General features: G+C 47.0%; 1 protein-coding gene across 1 annotated transcript in view; it reads right to left on the bottom strand.

The window, feature by feature from the left end:
- The window catches only part of mdn1 (midasin AAA ATPase 1), a 79,278-nt gene that overhangs the window by 4,985 nt on the left and 55,378 nt on the right, over positions 1-18,915 (bottom strand). The window contains exons 61-92 of the mRNA XM_078275429.1: positions 18,266-18,378; positions 17,199-17,874; positions 16,921-17,082; positions 14,787-15,072; positions 14,471-14,709; positions 13,688-13,783; positions 13,435-13,529; positions 12,584-12,708; positions 12,031-12,183; positions 11,394-11,503; positions 11,222-11,295; positions 10,938-11,121; positions 10,685-10,829; positions 9,537-9,683; positions 9,316-9,442; positions 8,788-8,893; positions 8,552-8,667; positions 7,356-7,760; positions 7,045-7,271; positions 6,726-6,863; positions 6,036-6,232; positions 4,736-4,897; positions 4,507-4,644; positions 4,237-4,372; positions 3,893-4,065; positions 3,618-3,749; positions 3,354-3,495; positions 1,284-1,591; positions 1,038-1,193; positions 571-672; positions 276-474; positions 11-184 (exon numbers count right to left, since the gene is read on the bottom strand). Of these exons, the coding sequence (XP_078131555.1) occupies positions 11-184; positions 276-474; positions 571-672; positions 1,038-1,193; positions 1,284-1,591; positions 3,354-3,495; positions 3,618-3,749; positions 3,893-4,065; positions 4,237-4,372; positions 4,507-4,644; positions 4,736-4,897; positions 6,036-6,232; positions 6,726-6,863; positions 7,045-7,271; positions 7,356-7,760; positions 8,552-8,667; positions 8,788-8,893; positions 9,316-9,442; positions 9,537-9,683; positions 10,685-10,829; positions 10,938-11,121; positions 11,222-11,295; positions 11,394-11,503; positions 12,031-12,183; positions 12,584-12,708; positions 13,435-13,529; positions 13,688-13,783; positions 14,471-14,709; positions 14,787-15,072; positions 16,921-17,082; positions 17,199-17,874; positions 18,266-18,378 (5,743 nt within the window). The remainder of the gene's footprint in view (positions 1-10; positions 185-275; positions 475-570; positions 673-1,037; positions 1,194-1,283; positions 1,592-3,353; positions 3,496-3,617; positions 3,750-3,892; positions 4,066-4,236; positions 4,373-4,506; positions 4,645-4,735; positions 4,898-6,035; positions 6,233-6,725; positions 6,864-7,044; positions 7,272-7,355; positions 7,761-8,551; positions 8,668-8,787; positions 8,894-9,315; positions 9,443-9,536; positions 9,684-10,684; positions 10,830-10,937; positions 11,122-11,221; positions 11,296-11,393; positions 11,504-12,030; positions 12,184-12,583; positions 12,709-13,434; positions 13,530-13,687; positions 13,784-14,470; positions 14,710-14,786; positions 15,073-16,920; positions 17,083-17,198; positions 17,875-18,265; positions 18,379-18,915) is intronic.

The following is an 18,915-nucleotide window of genomic DNA, read 5'->3' as shown; positions in this document are numbered from 1 at the left end:
AGTGTGTCACCTGTGTGGGAGGCCTTGGCAGAGTCCAGCTGCTCAGGCTTCAGCTCCTGCACCTCAGCTGCCTGCAGCTCCTCTTCCTGCTTCTCCATTTCCATGGCGACGTCCTCATCATTCTGATCTTCCTCCTGGTCTTGATGAGGCCCTGCTGCTTTCTGCTGGTCTGCACTGGCAACATCTGGAAACAGCAGCATATGACCCATGTATCCACTTGAACCTGATCACATGTTGTGCAGCTGTTCCTGAGTGTATGCAGTGGGATTACTGACCGTATGTCTGCGTGTCGTAGGCCGTCTCTCCCTGCCTGATGTGTTCGTACAGGTCAGACTCCTGCTGGGCGTCACTCTGGCTGCCGTCCTCAGAGTGATCCTTCCTGCTCTCTACTGTACGCAGACGCTTATTCACTCGCTCGTTGTAGTCGCCTGTGGAGCGCTCGTTGTCCGCCTGACCAGGTTTCCTCTTGTAGCTCTGGAGCAGCACAGAAAATGAAAAGATGAGACGGGTTGAAGAACAAAGGGAGGTAGAAGTGGAGATCCATCAGAAACCAGATGTTCCTGGGCGTACCTGAGTCTTGTTCTGCGTCTGTGTCTGTGAAGCCATTCTTGCGGTCAGCTTTGACTGGTGGCCCTCTGATTGGCTGGCATCAGCGGCTCCGCTCCCATGCTCCTAACAAAGCAGAAAGATGTCAGACTTTATCTCCTTTAGGGGACGCTTTGAGTGACGGACTAAACACACTTTCAACTAGAAGGGACATACCTTTGCTAGGGCATGTCCCCACAATGCAGACAACTGAATTTCAAATCTTGTATTATTTTTTACCAAAGACATATTTCTTTGACTACTACTTTTTAATAAACCTTATTTTAATCCAAGCTCAATAAGTGGCTTGACATTGCAATATTAGATGTTTGTTGTCTTTAATATTGTATGTACTTTTGAATATGTTGATACATTATCTATCCTCTTTACTAAAGTAGTCTCTGTCTCTGACCTGGAGAGATTCCCCCCCCCCATCCTGCGGTGCAGTGTACCTCTTTAGCCTGGTCTCTCTCGGCTGCCTCTCCTGCCAGCTCCACAGCTGTATCACTCTGAAGGCTCTGCTCTCCAGTCTGGCCCGCCGTGTCGTGCTCCTTCCTCTCAGCTGACTCCGGCTGCTCCTCTTCCTCACCTCCTCCCTCCTCCTCCTCCTGTAGGCATCAACAGTCCCAACAGTGACTCAAGTGTTCATCACACGGAGCATAGTACAGTACAGCACAGCAGCATTGTGACATACGCACCTTTGGGTTGTGTCCTTCGTCATTGGGAGTAGTCAGATCTTCGTCTCTTCCTGCCTCCTGTCCTCTCTCCTCCTCCTCCTCTTTCTCAGCAGACTCCTCATCTCCCTCAGCTTTCTCTCCTCCCTCCTCTCCCTCCCCCCCCTCCTCCTCTTCAGTCCTGGGCTCCTGGCCGCTCTCCTCTCCTGGCTGCTCCGTCTGCTCCTCCTCCATCTTCTCTGCTCCCTCCTCCTCCTCGCCTCCATCTTTCTGTCCATCCTCCTTCTCGTCCAGGGCCGTGCCTTTTTCATCAATGTCCAACGGATTCTCCTCTGCAGAGGGAACAGCAACAAGCGTTCACTAAGTGGAGTTAACAAAGGCTGTCATGCCTTCATTTCAACAAGGAAATGTGTTTCACAGAGTTAAAAGGGACTACACGGCATTTTTAAATATAACTACCAAAAACACATGAGACTAGGCCTGCACGATTAACCCTTGTGTTAACCCCCTTTATCCTGCTGTCTTCCTGTCAACCTTGAAAAAAAAAACTTATTTTTCCGACGTTTGACGCCTTTTTTTCTCGTTTGTTTTTGTTTTTTCCAACGTTTTAAATTGTTAAATTTTTCTTTTACACATTTTCAGCGCTTATTTACATCCCATATTTTCTGATATAAAACAAAAAGGGTTGATTTTTTTGTTGTTGATTTAAACACATACATATATATATATATATATATATATATATATATATATATATATATATATATATATAATGACTTTGATTCTCATTTCATTTTACGAGCCGACTGCATCACAAACACTACTACTGTCTTCTGGGAGTTTTAAACACAGACTGTATAATAGGTTTTAAAGCTCTGCAGTGCTCTCCCTTCTCTTCATTGAAGCCTCTGTGTTGACAGGCTGCTGGTGATGACCAATGTGCTCTAGGTGCCAAAAAACATCTATGTTTGGTACTGTCAATTAGTTTAGTGTTGTCGTGGTTCATGTGTGCAGTAAACATTACACTTTGTGAGAAAAAAATCGTGGCAGAAAATAGTGATATGAATTCTAAGCTAAAAAATAGTGATTCATAATTTTCTCCGAATCGTGCAGGCCTACATGGGACCATGGTCTACACCAGGGGTTCTTAACCTTTTCGCGTCGCGACCCTCAGAATAATGAGGTTGGTGTTTGTGACCCCCTTACCCCCTCGACAACGAGAGAAAGAGAGCTGCAAACGGTTTCTAAATGCCTCCCCCTGCTCATTTTGAGTGATTTTTTTTAAAATGCTCTAATTAATACACATAAACAAATAATGTTTTGCTTTAATGACAGTTTAGTTTGAGCAGCTAGCACCCAGCCTTGTCCAAGTGCCCCAGGCTCTGTGGATTTGTGACCCCTTTCTGTACCAGGACCTCCTGATTCACAAATGAAGCTCTGAATAGAACACATGAAATGTACCAAACTCACAGAGTAATGTAAAAACAATTCCCCAGTCTAGAATATGTTATTTCATTCCCCCCCTCAAATGGCAGCATGTGCTGCTTTTCTTTGACTGATGTGACAGTAAAGACTTTTGAAGACATCACTGGCAACGGCTGATTGAAAACATAAATAATGAAAAATAAATGTCACAAAAAAGGATGTCGCTACACTTTTTAATTATGGGAAGTAATATTCCTATTGCCGTCACCTGTGGTGACAGATCATGCCACAATCAGAGGGATTAGTAGTGCTGAAATGATTAACATTAGTTGATCAACAGAAATTTAATTGAGTGCAATTCTGATAATTGATCAATAAAGAAGAAAAAACAAATATGAATCCTATTTACCAGAATAATCAGTAGTGACAATAACCAATCTGCAACAGAATAAAATGCACAGTGCAGGCCACTCCTCTTGTAAACGGTCTCATCTGGTTCTGTCTAAATAGAAATGTTCTTCCCCTTCACTCCCTCCAAATTGCTGCCAGCTGACTCGCCTGCACCGCTTCAGGGACACTTGGAACCGTCTGTTGCAAACCCCAACTGAACTGTGCTCTTGTGAACTTGACATATTTCAGACTGTGTCCCTGTTGGTATGCTGCTCTCACCGTCAGCCTCGCCCTCCCCATCGTCCCCCGCCTCCTCATCCTGGTCCAGGTTCAGGTCCTCGGGCAGATCCAGGGCCTCGGGCTCAGGTCTCTTGTCCTGCTGACCATGGTAGGGGTCCACTTCATTCTCATCAAACTCCCGCTGGGAAACAGCAAGAGCAGCCATCACAAACAGCACAGCCACATGTTGTTCTATCTGAAACCAACCCTGGGAGAACAGTTTGAACGATTCATCATTTCATCACTCCATAATAAGATGATTACCTCATCTCCTTGCTCATTGATTTTCTCTTTCTCCTCCACGTCCATCTGATCATCTTTGTCCTGGGTTTTCTTGTCTTTATTAGGGTCTGCAGCGTCCAAGTTGTCGTCCTTAGCAACCAGCTCTGATTCACCCTGAGAACCCAGTGTTGACAGGAAGTTAGGGAACACTGACAGTGACATCTGGCTAGTTTAAATAATGATTCACTTTAAAACAGCAAGTAGAAATAATTGATGTGCTGCTCTCTATAAGCCTGCTGGGACTGTGTGCTGTGTACCTGGTCCATGCCCTGGCCAGACTCTTCCTCCTGCTCACTTCCTTCCTCCTGATCATCATCCTCGTCATCCCCCCACATTCTCTCATCCAGAGTGTCCGTCTGTCCCTCGCCCAGGTCCCCCATCTTTTTATCCAGCTCCTCGTCCTCCTCTTTAGCCGAGTCATCATCTTCACCTGCAGATGATTCAAAGGAGAAGAATCCACTCAGCAGTGATTCTGGGAGACCTTTCACTGTCTCTAGTGTCCTACTACAGCCAGCAGCAGCAACCACAAGTCAGGAGACCCAGCTGGAAGTGGAACAAGCCAACAATGAGTGCAAAATTAATATCAATAGGCTATAGTTACCAGGTTCTTTCTCCTCCCCATCATGCATTTGGCCATCAAAGTCCTCTGACATCTCGATAGCATTGTCCTCCGCCTTGATATCCCCTTTATCCTGCTCTTCCTCCTTTTCCTGACCCTCCTGGAAAGTGTCCTCCACCTGGAAGAGGAAGAATGCGGGAATAGCTTCATGTTGGTCCAAGTTCAAGTTGGTCAAGTTCACATTGATAACTCTTTAAACTCTCTACATGTCTTAGATAGACAGCTACATATTGGCGTGTCAGGTGGAATTACCTGATCTTCATTCTCTATCTTGTCACTGACGTCTTTGGTGCCCTCGCCCTCTCCGATACCTCCGCCCTCATAGTCATGGAACTCCGTGGCACCTTCTCCATCTCCGCCGGCTGCCAGCTCCTGAGGAAGGCAAAAGCCCTGGGGGGGGGGAACGACACAGCAACATTTAGTCCCTGCTTTGAGTTGTTAACTCCCGAACCTGCTAATTGCTGTGTTGTTGTGCGTGTACCTTGTGGGCGAGCTCGGTGAAGATGCTGGCCAGCACAGACAGCAGCTTGCCTGTGCTGCGGTGAGCACCCAAAGACACAGCCACGTAGTAGCGCACCAGGTCACTGTACACAGCCAGCAGGGGCTCCAGCTGCACCAGCAGCCTGCACGCTCGGCTCACCTCCTACACAGAGAGAGAGACACAGAGAGAGAGAGAGAGAGAGAGACAGAGAGAGAGACAGAGAGAGAGAGACACAGAGAGAGAGAGACAGCGACACACAGAGAGAGAGAGAGAGAGAGAGCGAGAGCGACAGAGAGACACAGAGAGAGAGAGACAGAGAGAGAGAGAGAGACAGAGAGAGAGAGAGACAGAGAGAGAGAGAGAGACAGAGACAGAGACAGAGACAGAGAGAGAGAGAGAGAGAGAGAAAGCGAGAGTAAGGGAGTGAGATGGCAGTGCATGATAGTACAATACGATACCTCACTTTGAAATAAAAAGCAGCTGTGTAGAATATGTGCGTGTATAGAACCCGGGAATATTTAACTGACATTTTGATGTAAACTAGTGCAGAGCCCGTTGAAAATGTTCCTGTTGGGAACGGGCCGATTGCCAGGCCTGTGGTATTGCTGCTTGTAGAATTCATCAAAACCAAATTGTAGCCTATCCCAAAATGACTTACAGAAGAACCCCAAAGCACTTCAAATGCAACTCCCCTGTATAGCCTACTACTGATTTACCTGACAGAGAACGTTGCAGATTCAGAATGTAATCACAAAATATCACAATGCCAATGTGGAGTAATCCGACATTAGCCTCATGGACTCATGGCAGTGTGCTACCCACCCGGCCCGGTGAGAGACGAATCATGAGTTAATTTAAAGAGTCACGACTCAAAGAGGTTTAGTGCCCAGTCAGTGTGCATGCAGTGTGAGAGGGGGAGTGGCCAGCTGCTAGAGCGGCAAAAGCCAATGTGTGCTTCCTTTACCTATATATGTAACGATATCTTTTGCATTTCTTATCCAAACAAGGTCCAACTTGGCACTGCACTTACTCCTGCCCGTAGGAAGACACCTGTCAAGTTTGAAATCCATCGGACTAACAGTTCGAGAGATATGCGTATAACACCCACACACACACTGACAGACAGACGTTCCTGCAATTTATAGATAGATGTATAACATGCAACCTGGCAAGCATCCCAGCAGTGTGGGTTGGTTAAGAATGGGCTCACAGACACCGGCTCATGAATCAATCCCATCTACTGTAACTGTAGCTGGACATTAAGTCCTGTGCGTGTCACATGAGCAGCTGCTCTTGGTACCTGGAGCTGTGGTGGTGGACACGAGTCTCGTTGTGTCCTCAGCTGGCTCAGCAGCCTCTCCAGCCGGCCGCTAACCTCTCCCACACACAGAGCCTCCACCTCCGCTGCCAGCTCCTCCTCCAGGAGTCGAGTCAGGTGACCAGGCTTCAGCAGCTCCTCCACAGGGTCTGCATCCTCCCCCTCCTCTCCAGCACCCTCTGAAACATCAGAGAACAGCATGTGGACGCCATGGAGGAAATGTTAACAACACTTTGTCAGTGCCGGTGCATTTACAATGAGTTTTCAACATCCTTAAGGTTTGAGAGGTCTAGCAGCACTACGGAGATGTTTTGATATGACTGGGTCCCCTCTGTGTTTGTCTCATTCACATGATCGTTTGCATGGGGGGGGCTCAAACATACTCAGGTTTGGTGTCAACAGCACAGATGGGAACTGGCAGGAAGGTGATGTGGAAGCCCCTGATAGAATAACATTAAACAGCTAGTGAGAAGTGTTTCCAATCCAGCTCACCTGCTCATGGATGGATAGCCGGCCAAAGAAGGCCTGAGGACTGAGCCTACACAGGTGTGCCGAATAAATCGGCACATCAGGGTTATATTGCTGCTTGAACCAACATTTGAAGAGGACTTTGAATTTGTTGCATTTCCTGTACAGCAGCCCTGCAGAGAGCACTGCTGGCATCTTTCTCACCTCTCAGGGCGTCTCCACGCTGCTCTCCTTGTTGCTCTCTCTCCCTTCTCTTCACCAGTGTCTGGACAGCACACAGCACTGTGCTGATGGTTGTCTCCAGCTCAGCAGAGAACTCAGCACAGAAGGCAGGCTGCTGATCTGTTCGGGGAAGAAGAAGAGGAACTGTGAAGCCATGGTAATAAATGGGATTTCATCTGACTATACAGTGCCAGTGCTGCTACTTTTCACCCTCTTTAGTTTGCCCTCATGTCTGTCAGCCAGATGTCATGTTATGTGTTATATTAGTAACATTTCAAGGAATGATGCTCAGTGCATTCACCTGTGTGCTGCTGTCCCAGGGAGAGCAGCTGGCTCTTCCAGGTGCTGAACTCGCTGATGCTGGCCTCCACCTGTCCTCTGACATAGTGCAGGCTCTGGGCAATGGCCGGCTGGCTGTCTGCCTTGCCGACACACACGGCCGGGGTGAAGAGCTGCTCCATGACGGGCATCTGAGCCACGACCGCTCCCAGCTGCTCGAAGGCGGAGCTGCACGTCACAAAGTGGTTCCTGTGGAAAACAACAGCGCTGTTGGGACTGTCTTTGAATGCTGCTGCATCAACTTTCACATAAACTCTTGAGTGATTGTTTTACCATGTGTGGAGCACTCTGTCCGAGGTCTGCTGTGCCACAGAGTCCAGCTCCAGCTTCAGGCTCTGAGTCTGCTTCAGCATTGCGTTCATGCATTGGTGTAGCTGGCACCAGGCGGCGTCTCCCCTCCGCAGCAGACAACCGGGAGGCTGGCGCTGGGCTGCCAGTGGGGACGGGCACCTCAGGGTGTGCTGCCTCCAGCTGCTTGTCTCCTCCTTCTGCAGGTCCTCTGGGCAGCACTGCAGCAGCCAGGCCAGCTGCTGCAGCAGGGTGGTGCACTGGGCAGCCAACGCCTGGCCCCGGCTCACCCAGCCCTGCAGAGAGGCCTGGGGCGGGAGGGTGCAGCCTGCATCCTCACGGTGGCTCTGGAGGTGGGCCTTGACGCCCTGGACGCTGTCTGTCAGCCTCCTGGCAGTGGAGACCAGACACAGAGAGACAGTAAGAAACAACCACCTATGACTGCTAAACCTGTCCTCTGACCTCACTGTGTGAAGGCCAATGAATGAAAAGACATGTCCTCAATTGAATTATTAAGAAAAATTTAATATTGTTACACTAATATTGCTTTTCCTTTTAACTAGATGCCAACATTACATCAGAGGCATTGATATTACACATATTATAACCTACTCTGGGGATGAGGGGAACTCTTGTCCAACTTACAAAATCCAGATGTTTTTAATTACAGTTAAAGCTATAGTGTGTAGTTTGTCTCCCCCATGAGGAATTCTAAGTAATGACAACAACACTGTCGGCGTGTCCACATGATACAAGCCTTCAGTGAAAGCGCACCCCCCACCCCTGCCTCCACACAGTTGCTAGTAGCCAGGAAGGACACGGAGGATTAAAAAAACATGGACTCTTCAGAAGAGGTCATTATCTTCACTCCAGTTTCTGCGCAGGAAAGTCTCCTGACGCCACAATCTTGTGAACATAGTCATACTGAGAAATCCAGAGAGAGTTGTGTGGAGCTGATAGTCTTAATTAGCTTTGTAGCAACTCATTTGGCAATGGCTTGAATGGAACAGATGTTCATTTTCATCAAAAATGTATGCACTGGGCGCCCAGATAGCTCAGTTGGTAGAGCGGAAAAAATGTTATGCACTAAAGCTTTAATATTCTTCTACAACAATGCTGGAATTTAACATCAAAGATAATCCCGTAGAGGACTTTGTAGTTCCATAGTGCAGCAGACTGACCTGAGATGGATCCAGTGCTCAGTGAGCATGGCCAGTCGTTGCCTCTGTTTGAGCAGCAGCTTGAAAAGGTGAGAGGAGAAACCTCTACAGCGCTCGATGTTCCCCAGACCCAGCTCCTGCAGTGACACACACACACACACACCTCAGACTACAGGAAGCTAACATCTGCTCTTCATCTGTAATCCCTGGCCCTTTCAACCAGAGAGCTGTTCTGACCATCAGTATCGAAGTCTGACCTTGGCAGCTTGCAGCAGAGCAGTCTGCATGCTGGTTCTCCTGGCCCATGAACGGTAGAAGTACTTCTGACATCCATCCCACGCTGTCAGCAACTCTGTAAACAACCTACAACACCCAGGATGAGAGAGAGTGGCTTTCAGAGTACAGAACACATATTCTAGATACATACATACATTTCAATGAAGTCTTCTTTAAAAAAGAAATTAATGAACTCAACTTTTAATTATGGTTAACGCTAAAATATAGTGAAATAGTAGAAACGTGTCATAAAGTCAGCAAACTGACTCAGTGTGTTACTTAATAATTCATCATGTCATTTTGCAATTCTGGGATAAATGCTAACACGAGAGTCAAGTTAGTGAACTGACTCATTATTTTCATTTGCAGAACAGTATTTAAAGTTTGATAACAATAGCCACCATAAGCTACTGGACATAGTGTCTCTATTAGCTGGGATGTTAGCACACAGCAGGCATTCTTAGCCAAAGGGATAGGATGTGACTGAGCTATGAGCAGGTTGTATTTACACGCTCTCGGCCTGCTCCTGGTTCCTGACAGCAGACAGAGCGGCGCTCATCTCCAGCGGATGCATGCAGAGGGTTTGCTCTGGGTCAGCGGTCCTGTTCCACGTCAGACCTTTACGGTACGACAGACCTAAACGGGAGCATGATGTATATAGAGAGGTTGGAAGGCTTAAAGTACTATGTGACACCTGTAAATCATGAGAGAGGAAGAGAGGAAAACTCACCTATTTCTCTAAGCATCTTGAACAGGTCTGACAGAGCTCTCTGCTTCTGCTGCAGGATGTGCTTAACCTCAGATTTCTGCTTCTCTTTCTCTGCCGTTGTGTCAACGCTGAGGTTCTGCAAGTCCCGCAGGTTGCTGATGACCTCGCCTGAGAAGAAGGAGAACACTGACCATATTAACAAGCAGCTGTGTGATGTGATGATGAATGTCTGATGTCACTGGCTGGGTAACTACCCAACTCCACCCGCCAACAGATCACCACGCAGCTTTAAAGCTATAGTGCGTAGGTTCTGTCTCCCCCCATGAGGAATTCTAAGTAATGCCAACAACACTGTTGGCGCATCCACATGACATGATATTTCCCCCCCTCCTCCTCCACACAGTTGCTAGTAACCAATGAGGACACGGAGGATTAAAAAAACATGATGGACTCTTCAGAAGAGGTCATTATCTTCACTCCAGTTTCTGCGCGTGAAATTCTCCTGACGCCACAATCTTCTGAACATAGTCATACTGAGAAATCTAGAGAGAGTTGTGTGGAGCTGATAGTCTTAATTAGCTTTGTAGCAACTCATTTGGCAATGGCTTAAATGTAACGGACGTTTATTAATATCAAAAAGATAGGCAGCAAGCTAATAAAGCATTTGTTAATTGGCTTTGTTGTGTGCATCTCCCTTTTTTGTCATGGCCGTGCGGCCCGGTTTGTGACTGTACAAAAAAACGGTTCTGGTCTCTATCGCTACATTTTCCCTTCGTGACAACAACTTTGAGTGACAGGTGGCTGTAGGGACACCAGGCTAGCCCCTATACAGTCTATGGGTGATACAGTGTGCAGGTGTAGTTCCTACATGAAACTGTTTACAACCAGGTCTGTGGATTATCTTGAGTAACCAGATCATGACCTCTAGAAAGAGACATTGCTGTTGAGTTTTTCAAATCAATTTCTCTGGCACTTTGAGCACCACAGGCCGAGAGCCATCTAGTTCCATTATCAAATGGAAATGATCCTGGGGGTGGTGCCAAGGAAAGGCCATGGAGTCATTCAAATCCAAAGTGTTAAGCCTTTTTGAACATGCATTAATGTGCTCAGAAAATATTATGTCAGTCCGTCTATTAGACTTTGAGATTGTGTACAAGTGGGATTCTCACCAGTGAAGTAGTCCAGGTCTTCAGCCAGCTCAGGCACTGGGTTTTTCTTCAGCAGCTGGACGCACAGTTTCTTCATCTTCCTGGACAGAACGGGCAGACGTCCCTGCAGAGACGAAGCTTCAACTCCGTCCTCTGGGCCTTCATGCTGGAATATCCAGCGCAGCTAAGGTGATTCACTCATCATGTATTATCATAAAGCACATACTAAAAGGAGAAGAGATTATTCATTTGAGATAACTAAAAACATGTGTACCTGCAGATCTCTGCCCTTCCCAGGCAGGGTGCTCTTCAGTGCCCTGTGAACCCGATGGAGGGGGGTTTCCTCTGGGTTGGCATCCACACTGTCCAAGCTGGCGCTGCTTCCCTGCTCCACCAGTGCAGCAACACTCGGACCACTCAGAGCCTCCATAAACTTCTTGACAAACTTGAAGAGAGTCCTGAGGGAAAAGAAAGCAGGCAGAACAATGTTGGTGGCATCTGTCCTCTCAATACAAGAAATACACGGCTTAGCACAAATCCATCGTGGTGATGTTTTACCGATGCGTCTTCTCCACCGACTGTTTGATGGACCAGAAGCTGACATCGTTCCACTTGGAGATCTTGACAAAGTCCTGAGGACAACAATTCACATTACTGTGTTGCTCCGACATGTGCAGTGTGGACATGAAGGTTTTATTGGTATGCAATGAAAAAGGACACTGAAATAAACCTTGAGCTCCTTCTCGATGGGCGCTCTGAGCTGACTGATTCTGGTGTGGATGCAGTCAGAGAACTGACTGTAGTATTTGTGTAGGTTCCACAACAGACTGGACAGTGATTCTGTGAAATAAGGAAAGAGTTAACACGGTGCAGTCTTCTCACAGCCAAGAAGCAACAAATACTGATATTCCTTGTAACTATAGAACACATCTAGCTATACGCAACTCAAAAGTATTCCGAAACAATTAACATGAACTAAAGTGATGAAATGGACATTTCTATCAAACGTTGAGTTTGGTCAACATCAATCAGGGATGTCTGTAGTAGCATGATGCAGGACATCTGGTCAAAAGACAGTGACAGATCAAACCAGTCATTAGTTGTTCATGTGTGCAGATAAATGTCTGGTACTGTGGAGGACTATCTTAGAATAAGATGGTTTTTTTTCCACTGACCCTCACTATTGCATCCTTTTACCGGTTGCTTGTGATGTAAGCCATATACAAGTTAAAATAAGAGCACCACAGAATGAGGACTGTGGACGTCCCCATATTCTACAGTGGCTTCACGGCCAGAAGAAGAACCCTTTATGCAGAGGGCCTTTGAGGAGTGTGTTAGGATAGATTTAGAGAAGCGTGGCGGCTGACCCTGTCCAGGCTGGCTGGGGAGCAGCAGGAGGTGGCAGTGGAAGCTCAGCACCATGTCCAGGCGGCTGTGGAACTCTCCCAGGGTGGAGCCCTCCATGAAGGCCTGCAGGGTGGAAGACACTGAGGACAGGGAGAGGCGCTCCACCTCCTCACCTGGAGGGGACAGTCGCAGGAAGAAAAACGTCTTAGTTGTCATAGCATTTGAAGGGTGGATTTATTTTTTCGGCTACATTGGGAGTTTCCACGCGTCCTGTTGCTGCTATCGTTGGTGTCTGTAAACACGCACTGATTAGTTGTGTTATAGCAGTGAGCTACTACTGGGGAATGGATTTCATTCTTTATTGCTATTTGTTTCCACTTATGACACCGATAGAGTTTGACAAACAGGTTAAACATACTGAGCTTCTTTTCACTTCAAATATATATTTTAATTGGATAGATTCCCCCATAAATGTACATTATGGGGAAGTTTCCACTCAGCCAATTAAACAAACAAGTGATTGGTTAATTAGTGGTGTCATCTTCAACATTTGGATCATCTGTGTGTATGTACCTGTATTAGCGTCCATCCCCTGTTCCTCCAGATATCTCCCCACCAGCTGGTAGATAGAGAACCAGTGTTTGGTTGATTTCTCAGTGTGCCGCTTCTTTGCGTTGTCCAGACTGCTCGACCAGCAGCTACACGTCCCACACAACAGGGACAGGAAAGGACACATTTATATACAGGACACAGCTGGTACACTGTGATCATCCATGGACAGGTTGAGGAGCTCCAGGTTTAATCTCTCTTCTCTGGTACCTAACGGTGTTTTTCCATGACATGGTACCTGCTCGACTCACCTCGACTCTACTCGCCTTTTTTGGTTTTTCATTCTGATAAAAAGTCCCTGGTACCTGCTAACAGGTACTTTATTTAGTATCATCTCCGTGGAGGTTCCCAGTGAGCTGAGGTGATACCAAAAGGTGACGTGAAAACCTGCAGACTATTGATTGGTCGGAGAGAATCGTCACTAATCACTGCGTCAACAGTGCTAGCGACAGACGGGGGGGGTGAACAACCTGACATTTTTAAATAGTTTAGCCAGTGGTGTTTTTTTGCTGCCTCCAGCTTCTTTAGAAACTAAATGTGTCTTCTGGCAAACAGCCACATGCCGAAAATCAAAAACAACACACCTTCCACGTTCTGTGTGTGTGTCGTGTTAGGTCACGGCAGTTTCCTGCGGCGTTGCTATGACGACCAGCCATGCTCGGCTCCCGCATGAGGCAGTACTAAATCTGTAATGGAAAAAGGAGGACGGGACACCACAGCCGAGTCGAGCAGGTACCATGTAATGGAAAAATGCCATAAAAGCATCTGAAAGGTAACATAAGACGCTGGTTGGATATAAGCCCGCTGTGTCTTACCCGAGCTCCAGTTTGCGCCACTGGATAATGAGCTGTGTGACTGGTTCCAGTTCCTTCCGCAGAGAGACTGAGCGGCTGGCGTTATTCTCCCAGTCCTGATGAAAACACAGAGCTCAGAGCTTATCAAACACATTTCTGCTATTTGAAGCTGATAATTGATTGCAGCTTTTTTTTTATATCACAGATTTCTTTTCTACTTGTTTAAATGTGTCAGCACTACGTGGATCTCTCTAAAGTAATCATGCATGCTCACCTGTGCTTTACTAAGCAGGATCTCCAGACCGTTAAGGAACTTGGCCAGTGGACTGGCCAGACTGAAGGCCATGATCCTCTCCACCACCACAGTCAGCTGTAACACACACACACACACACACACACACACACATCAACTCATCTGAAGAGTCTATTGTACAGCGCCAGCTGGATTTGGAGCAGATTACTGACATTGTCTACAGGACCAGACCACTCTCTTTGACTGTTTAAGCATCACATGGAATGTTTCACTCCTTTTCTAATCTCTGCACAAATCGTATCATTTTACATTTGTAGATGGACATTGAGGGTTATGGTTACCAGTTCTAATTTTGAGCTTGTCATCAGTAATCTCTAAACAACAAAATAAATTAAGTTAGCCATTAAAAATAGCAAGATACCACATTTCATGGTCTGTTTGGTGGATATGGATACTAAAAGTTTTCATTTTTTGATCACTAGCTGTTATGCTCTCTGTAGATGCAGATATCTAAAACAAGAAGTTTGGCTTTATTAGAACCTGACCTGATTAAACACACTCAAATGTCACCAATTACCGAAGAAGAACATTTCTTGGGCTCAACATTTTCAGCTTTTTTTCCCTTAAAGAAGTAAGACTTCCCTGTGGTTGAAGAGACTGGAGGGAAATGTCCCAGGTTTGATCCTGGGAATAACCAAAGCATGTACATAAAGAGGCCTTGCTTCCTGTTACATTCCTTGCATTTGAACATTGCATCCCTACATGCTACCTGACTGTGGGCCTGGATGTGAAAAGGTAAGTGACCTGTACGAGAGCTGGGTGCTCGGGCCAGTCGTCCAGCCTCTGCTTCACTGCCACACTCAGCTGCTCCAGGACAGGAAGGCAGAGGCGGGCCTGGCTCATGTTGGCTTGCTGGTAGAAGTCATAAGGTCCTTCTGGTGCGACAGCCAGACCCTCAGGCCCCCCTGAGCCCTGCACAGTGTTCTGCAGCAGGGCGGAGAGCAGCAGTTCACTGCCTGTCAGCTGCTGGTCCAGCTCAGCATCTGAGGGGGAAACACAGGTCAACGCTCCACTCACAGGACTGCTCCAACAGGATCACAAATGTAAACAGGACACTGACCAATCAGATGATAGAAGCGTGACATCACAGGGGAAGCAATCTGATAGGAGGAGACCAGGGCTTTGATGTGTTCTCTGCTGTGATTGGCTGGTTTTGTGCCCTGGTACCACAGGGACTGGGCATGTCCCAGACAGAGGCGCTGATGGACCTGGACCACGGTGTTCATGGCAGCTGGAGACAGGAAGCTGCTCTCACTGGGCTCTCCCTGGGCTTCCTCCTCCTCGTCCTGTAGCCCGGAGTCTGTTGGACCCTCCAGACTGGGCTGGGACATGATGTCTGCAAAGTCCTGGAGAAGTATGGACAGAGACCCTTACCGCTGTGGCAGGCACTTTATTTTTGCCGTTGTTCCATAATATCAGCATGTTGTAATTCAATTGGTCTAAGAGAAAACTAGACTTCTGCTCCTCCTCTTGTTTCTGTTATTTAGCTTTTAAAAAATAAATAAAAAATAAAATCGAGCTGTGACAGGAGACTTTGGCCAATTACATGCCATTTCAGAGGGAGAGAGCGTTCCTATTGGCTGTTCTGCGTATGCACGGGGGAAACTCATTTTCAGGTTCATAATTGTATTTAGAGGTTATCAGAATAGGTTTACATGGTTTAATTTTCAAAAAACACCATATTTTTTTTTGTACTACACATTGTGTGTTGAGCTTTTTGATTTTCATTTAACAGGATAAAATTATTTTTGCATCACTTGCAGTTTGTTTTCTGTTATTAACTGATAATCCACAGTACCAGGCAGAACATGCCGAATCAAAATGACATTGAATCAGCGATACAACACTTGGATAATATTTTGTCAGCAATAGTTTTACAGATTAATGACTGCTCTAATGTTAACCCCAGGTATGTGACACTTTTCTGAGACACTATTTCAGTGCCATTACATGTGACCTTTAGTGCATTTGTACTAGACAACTTCCTTTTTGTTCCAAATAAAATGGACTCAGTTTGACCCAGGTGTATTGAAAGCCTGTTGTCTATGAGCCACTTGCTAACACTATTTAATTCATTACCTTGAGTCTTCTCAATCTCACTGATATCACTCCCAGAGACCAGTAATGCAGAGTCATCAGCATATAAAAGCAGCTTACATTTAACCGTAGCTGGCATGTCATTGATATAAACTAAAAATAAAAGGGGGCCAAGGATTGAACCTTGGGGCACCCCACAAGTAATATCCTGAAGATCTGATATGGTCCCCTCAACATCACAAACTTGAGTTATTCCAGTGAGGTAAGAGCCCTCTGTTTTAGCTACAGAGTGAGGCATCTCACTTCTGTTCCATCTTTGTTGGGAGTCGCACATGCTCAGTAGCTAGGTAAGGACTACTAGCCAGTCAGAAGCAGAGTATGAGGGCGTGCCCTGACAGTACTAGGTAAGGACTACTAGCCAGTCAGAAGCAGAGTATGAGGGCGTGCCCTGACAGTACCTAGGTAAGACTACTAGCCAGTCAGAAGCAGAGTATGAGGGCGTGCCCTGACAGTACTAGGTAAGGACTACTAGCCAGTCAGAAGCAGAGTATGAGGGCGTGCCCTGACAGTACCTAGGTAAGGACTACTAGCCAGTCAGAAGCAGAGTATGAGGGCGTGCCCTGACAGTACTAGGTAAGGACTACTAGCCAGTCAGAAGCAGAGTATGAGGGCGTGCCCTGACAGTACCTAGGTAAGGACTACTAGCCAGTCAGAAGCAGAGTATGAGGGCGTGCCCTGACAGTACCTAGGTAAGGACTACTAGCCAGTCAGAAGCAGAGTATGAGGGCGTGCCCTGACAGTACCTAGGTAAGGACTACTAGCCAGGCAGAAGTAGAGTATGAGGGCGTGCCATGCTAGCAGCTAGGCGAGCATTATAACATGTGTTCCAAAGTGACCACGTTTGTCTCTGAAGTAAAGGCTGGACTACAATAGAGCTGTTTGGAGCAGTTTGTGAACAGTGTTTTCTGTTGGAGATGGTAAGTCCCTCTGGGATGGACTTTGGGCTTTTTCACTTTGTAAACCTATAACATTCACAAAAAAGATATATAACACAATAAAGGAAAGGGAAAAAGCCAAAAAGCATAATATGAGCACTTTAAATATTGTGGTTGATTCTGGCACTGCAACTAGGCAAGGCAGACATCATGTGTGAATACCTTGTTAAACTGAGGGAACTGGTGTCTGAAGTCCCTCTCCTCCTGCTCATCCTCAGTCAGTCCCGAGCCGTGCAGTCGACTGCGGTTACGGTACAGACTGGCCTCCATCTGCTCTCGCTCTCTCTTTTGTCTCTCCTGCTCGTCCCACTCGTTCACCAGAGCCTGAGGAGCATCGCAGTACAGTCAGCACAGCAACAGCATGCATTTCATTTGGACAAACATTTTCATTCCTTAATTAGAGTCAAACCCATGGATCTTGGTGTGAAGGGAACTCTGACCTGACAGATTTGTCTGAAGAGGCTGCGTGTCTCGGGGCTGAACTCCCCTGTGGATAGGGTGTGGCACTGCACATACAGCAGAGCGTTGAGGAGCAGCGTGGAAGACTGGGGGACCACATGCTCAGGGTCTTGCTGCAGGGGCAGGAGCTTCCCCAGGCAGCGCAGACTGTCCATACAGGCTCTGGAGCAGAGAAAGTCTGCCCGGGCCAGGTAGGACGGCAGGCTAGGGGAGAGGGAGGGGAAGGCCAGCAGGCAGGACACCAACTTGGACAGACCGGGAACAGGTGTGAGCAAGGTGGCCACCTGAGAGGCCACCAGCCTCATCCCGTACCGCAGCTGGAGGATGCCGGTCCGCACTGGCCCAACCACGTCGGGGTACAGGGGGTAGTCCTCCAGCAGCCTCTGGCAGATGTGCTTCTGGGAGTTCTGCCACACAGCCTCCTCCTTCAGCAGGCCCTGCACCGCCGAGCGAGACCTGGAGGAGGAGGAGCCCTGCAGGGCCTTCAGCAGGTGGGACAGCAGGTCTTCCACAGCCGACGCCTGGCCGACGCTGCACAGGTAGTGCTGCAGCTCCTGGAACAGGCGGCCATACTGGGCGTCATGAGGGCGACAGGCTTGCTTCCTGGAGAGCTCAGCTATCTGCTCTTTCACCTGCTGCATGCGGATCCACAGGTACCTACAACAGCACGTCACATACAAGTGGTCAAAAGCCTTTTAAGTCTGACTTAACACATTGCTCACATGCCATTAAAAGAACTGTGGACCACTGTAATCATTCCTCCTCTCCACACTGGCTCTTTATTTTTCTTTTAACACCGCACTGGGGAACTGTTTCCACTTGTCTAATAATTTTGTCGGTTTTAAGACTCCATAGTGTAGAGTGTCAGAGTCAGACACCCTTGTTAAGAGTTTTCAGGCATCAATACGATAAATTTGATGTGTTGAATATAAATGATTCCTAATTATAATTTGGAATCAATCCCAATGTCTTAAATGTGTAAACGTATAACACTGACACTGTTGAAATTATGGTCTGCACACAATGAGGACCTGAAGCTGGTTCTGACCTGATCCGAGGATGCTGGAAGCCGTCAGTGGTGCTGCTCTCCTCCAGCTCTGCGCCCGTCATCAGCTGGGACGACAGGCTGCGTCCTCTCCACTCCTCCTGCAGCAGAGCCAGCTGCAACAGACATCATCAGCATCGTGATCAGCCTCACCAGGCAAAGTATTTCTGGCTCTAACCAGCTTCTAGTTAATCAATCAATTTTGTATTTTTCATATGAAATCAAACAAGGTACAATTCCAGTGAAATGTAATCCCATCAGTTCCTGATAGTGGCCACCTTCCTCCGTGTATCAAACCCTAGAGAAATATTTTATACTGGAGTTGACGGTCCCTAGAGACAAGATGGGACATTGTTTGTGACTTGAGTTGTAGCGCCTGCATGTAACTTTTTATTTGTCACGTCATCAAGATACAATATACAAACTATCTTTAATAAAAAACGTAGCTTGTTAACTTATCATTCTAAGACAGATTGTATCAGCTAAGAGCCATGTTGGTCAACCTTGTTAATTATGAGCAAGTACTGGTAAGTATGTCCTGCTGGGTGTGCTTTTAAAAGAGACAAAGGTAGTCAAAAGAAATCAGAATATTTGAAATCATTTTGAAATAAAACATTTAATTTAAATATATATACATATTGTGGCTGGTTAGC

This window comes from Sander vitreus, chromosome 18 (assembly GCF_031162955.1).
Source record: "Sander vitreus isolate 19-12246 chromosome 18, sanVit1, whole genome shotgun sequence".
Taxonomy (NCBI): domain Eukaryota; kingdom Metazoa; phylum Chordata; class Actinopteri; order Perciformes; family Percidae; genus Sander; species Sander vitreus.
Note: the sequence above shows the minus strand (reverse complement) of the source record. Positions and strands in the feature narration are given on the sequence as shown.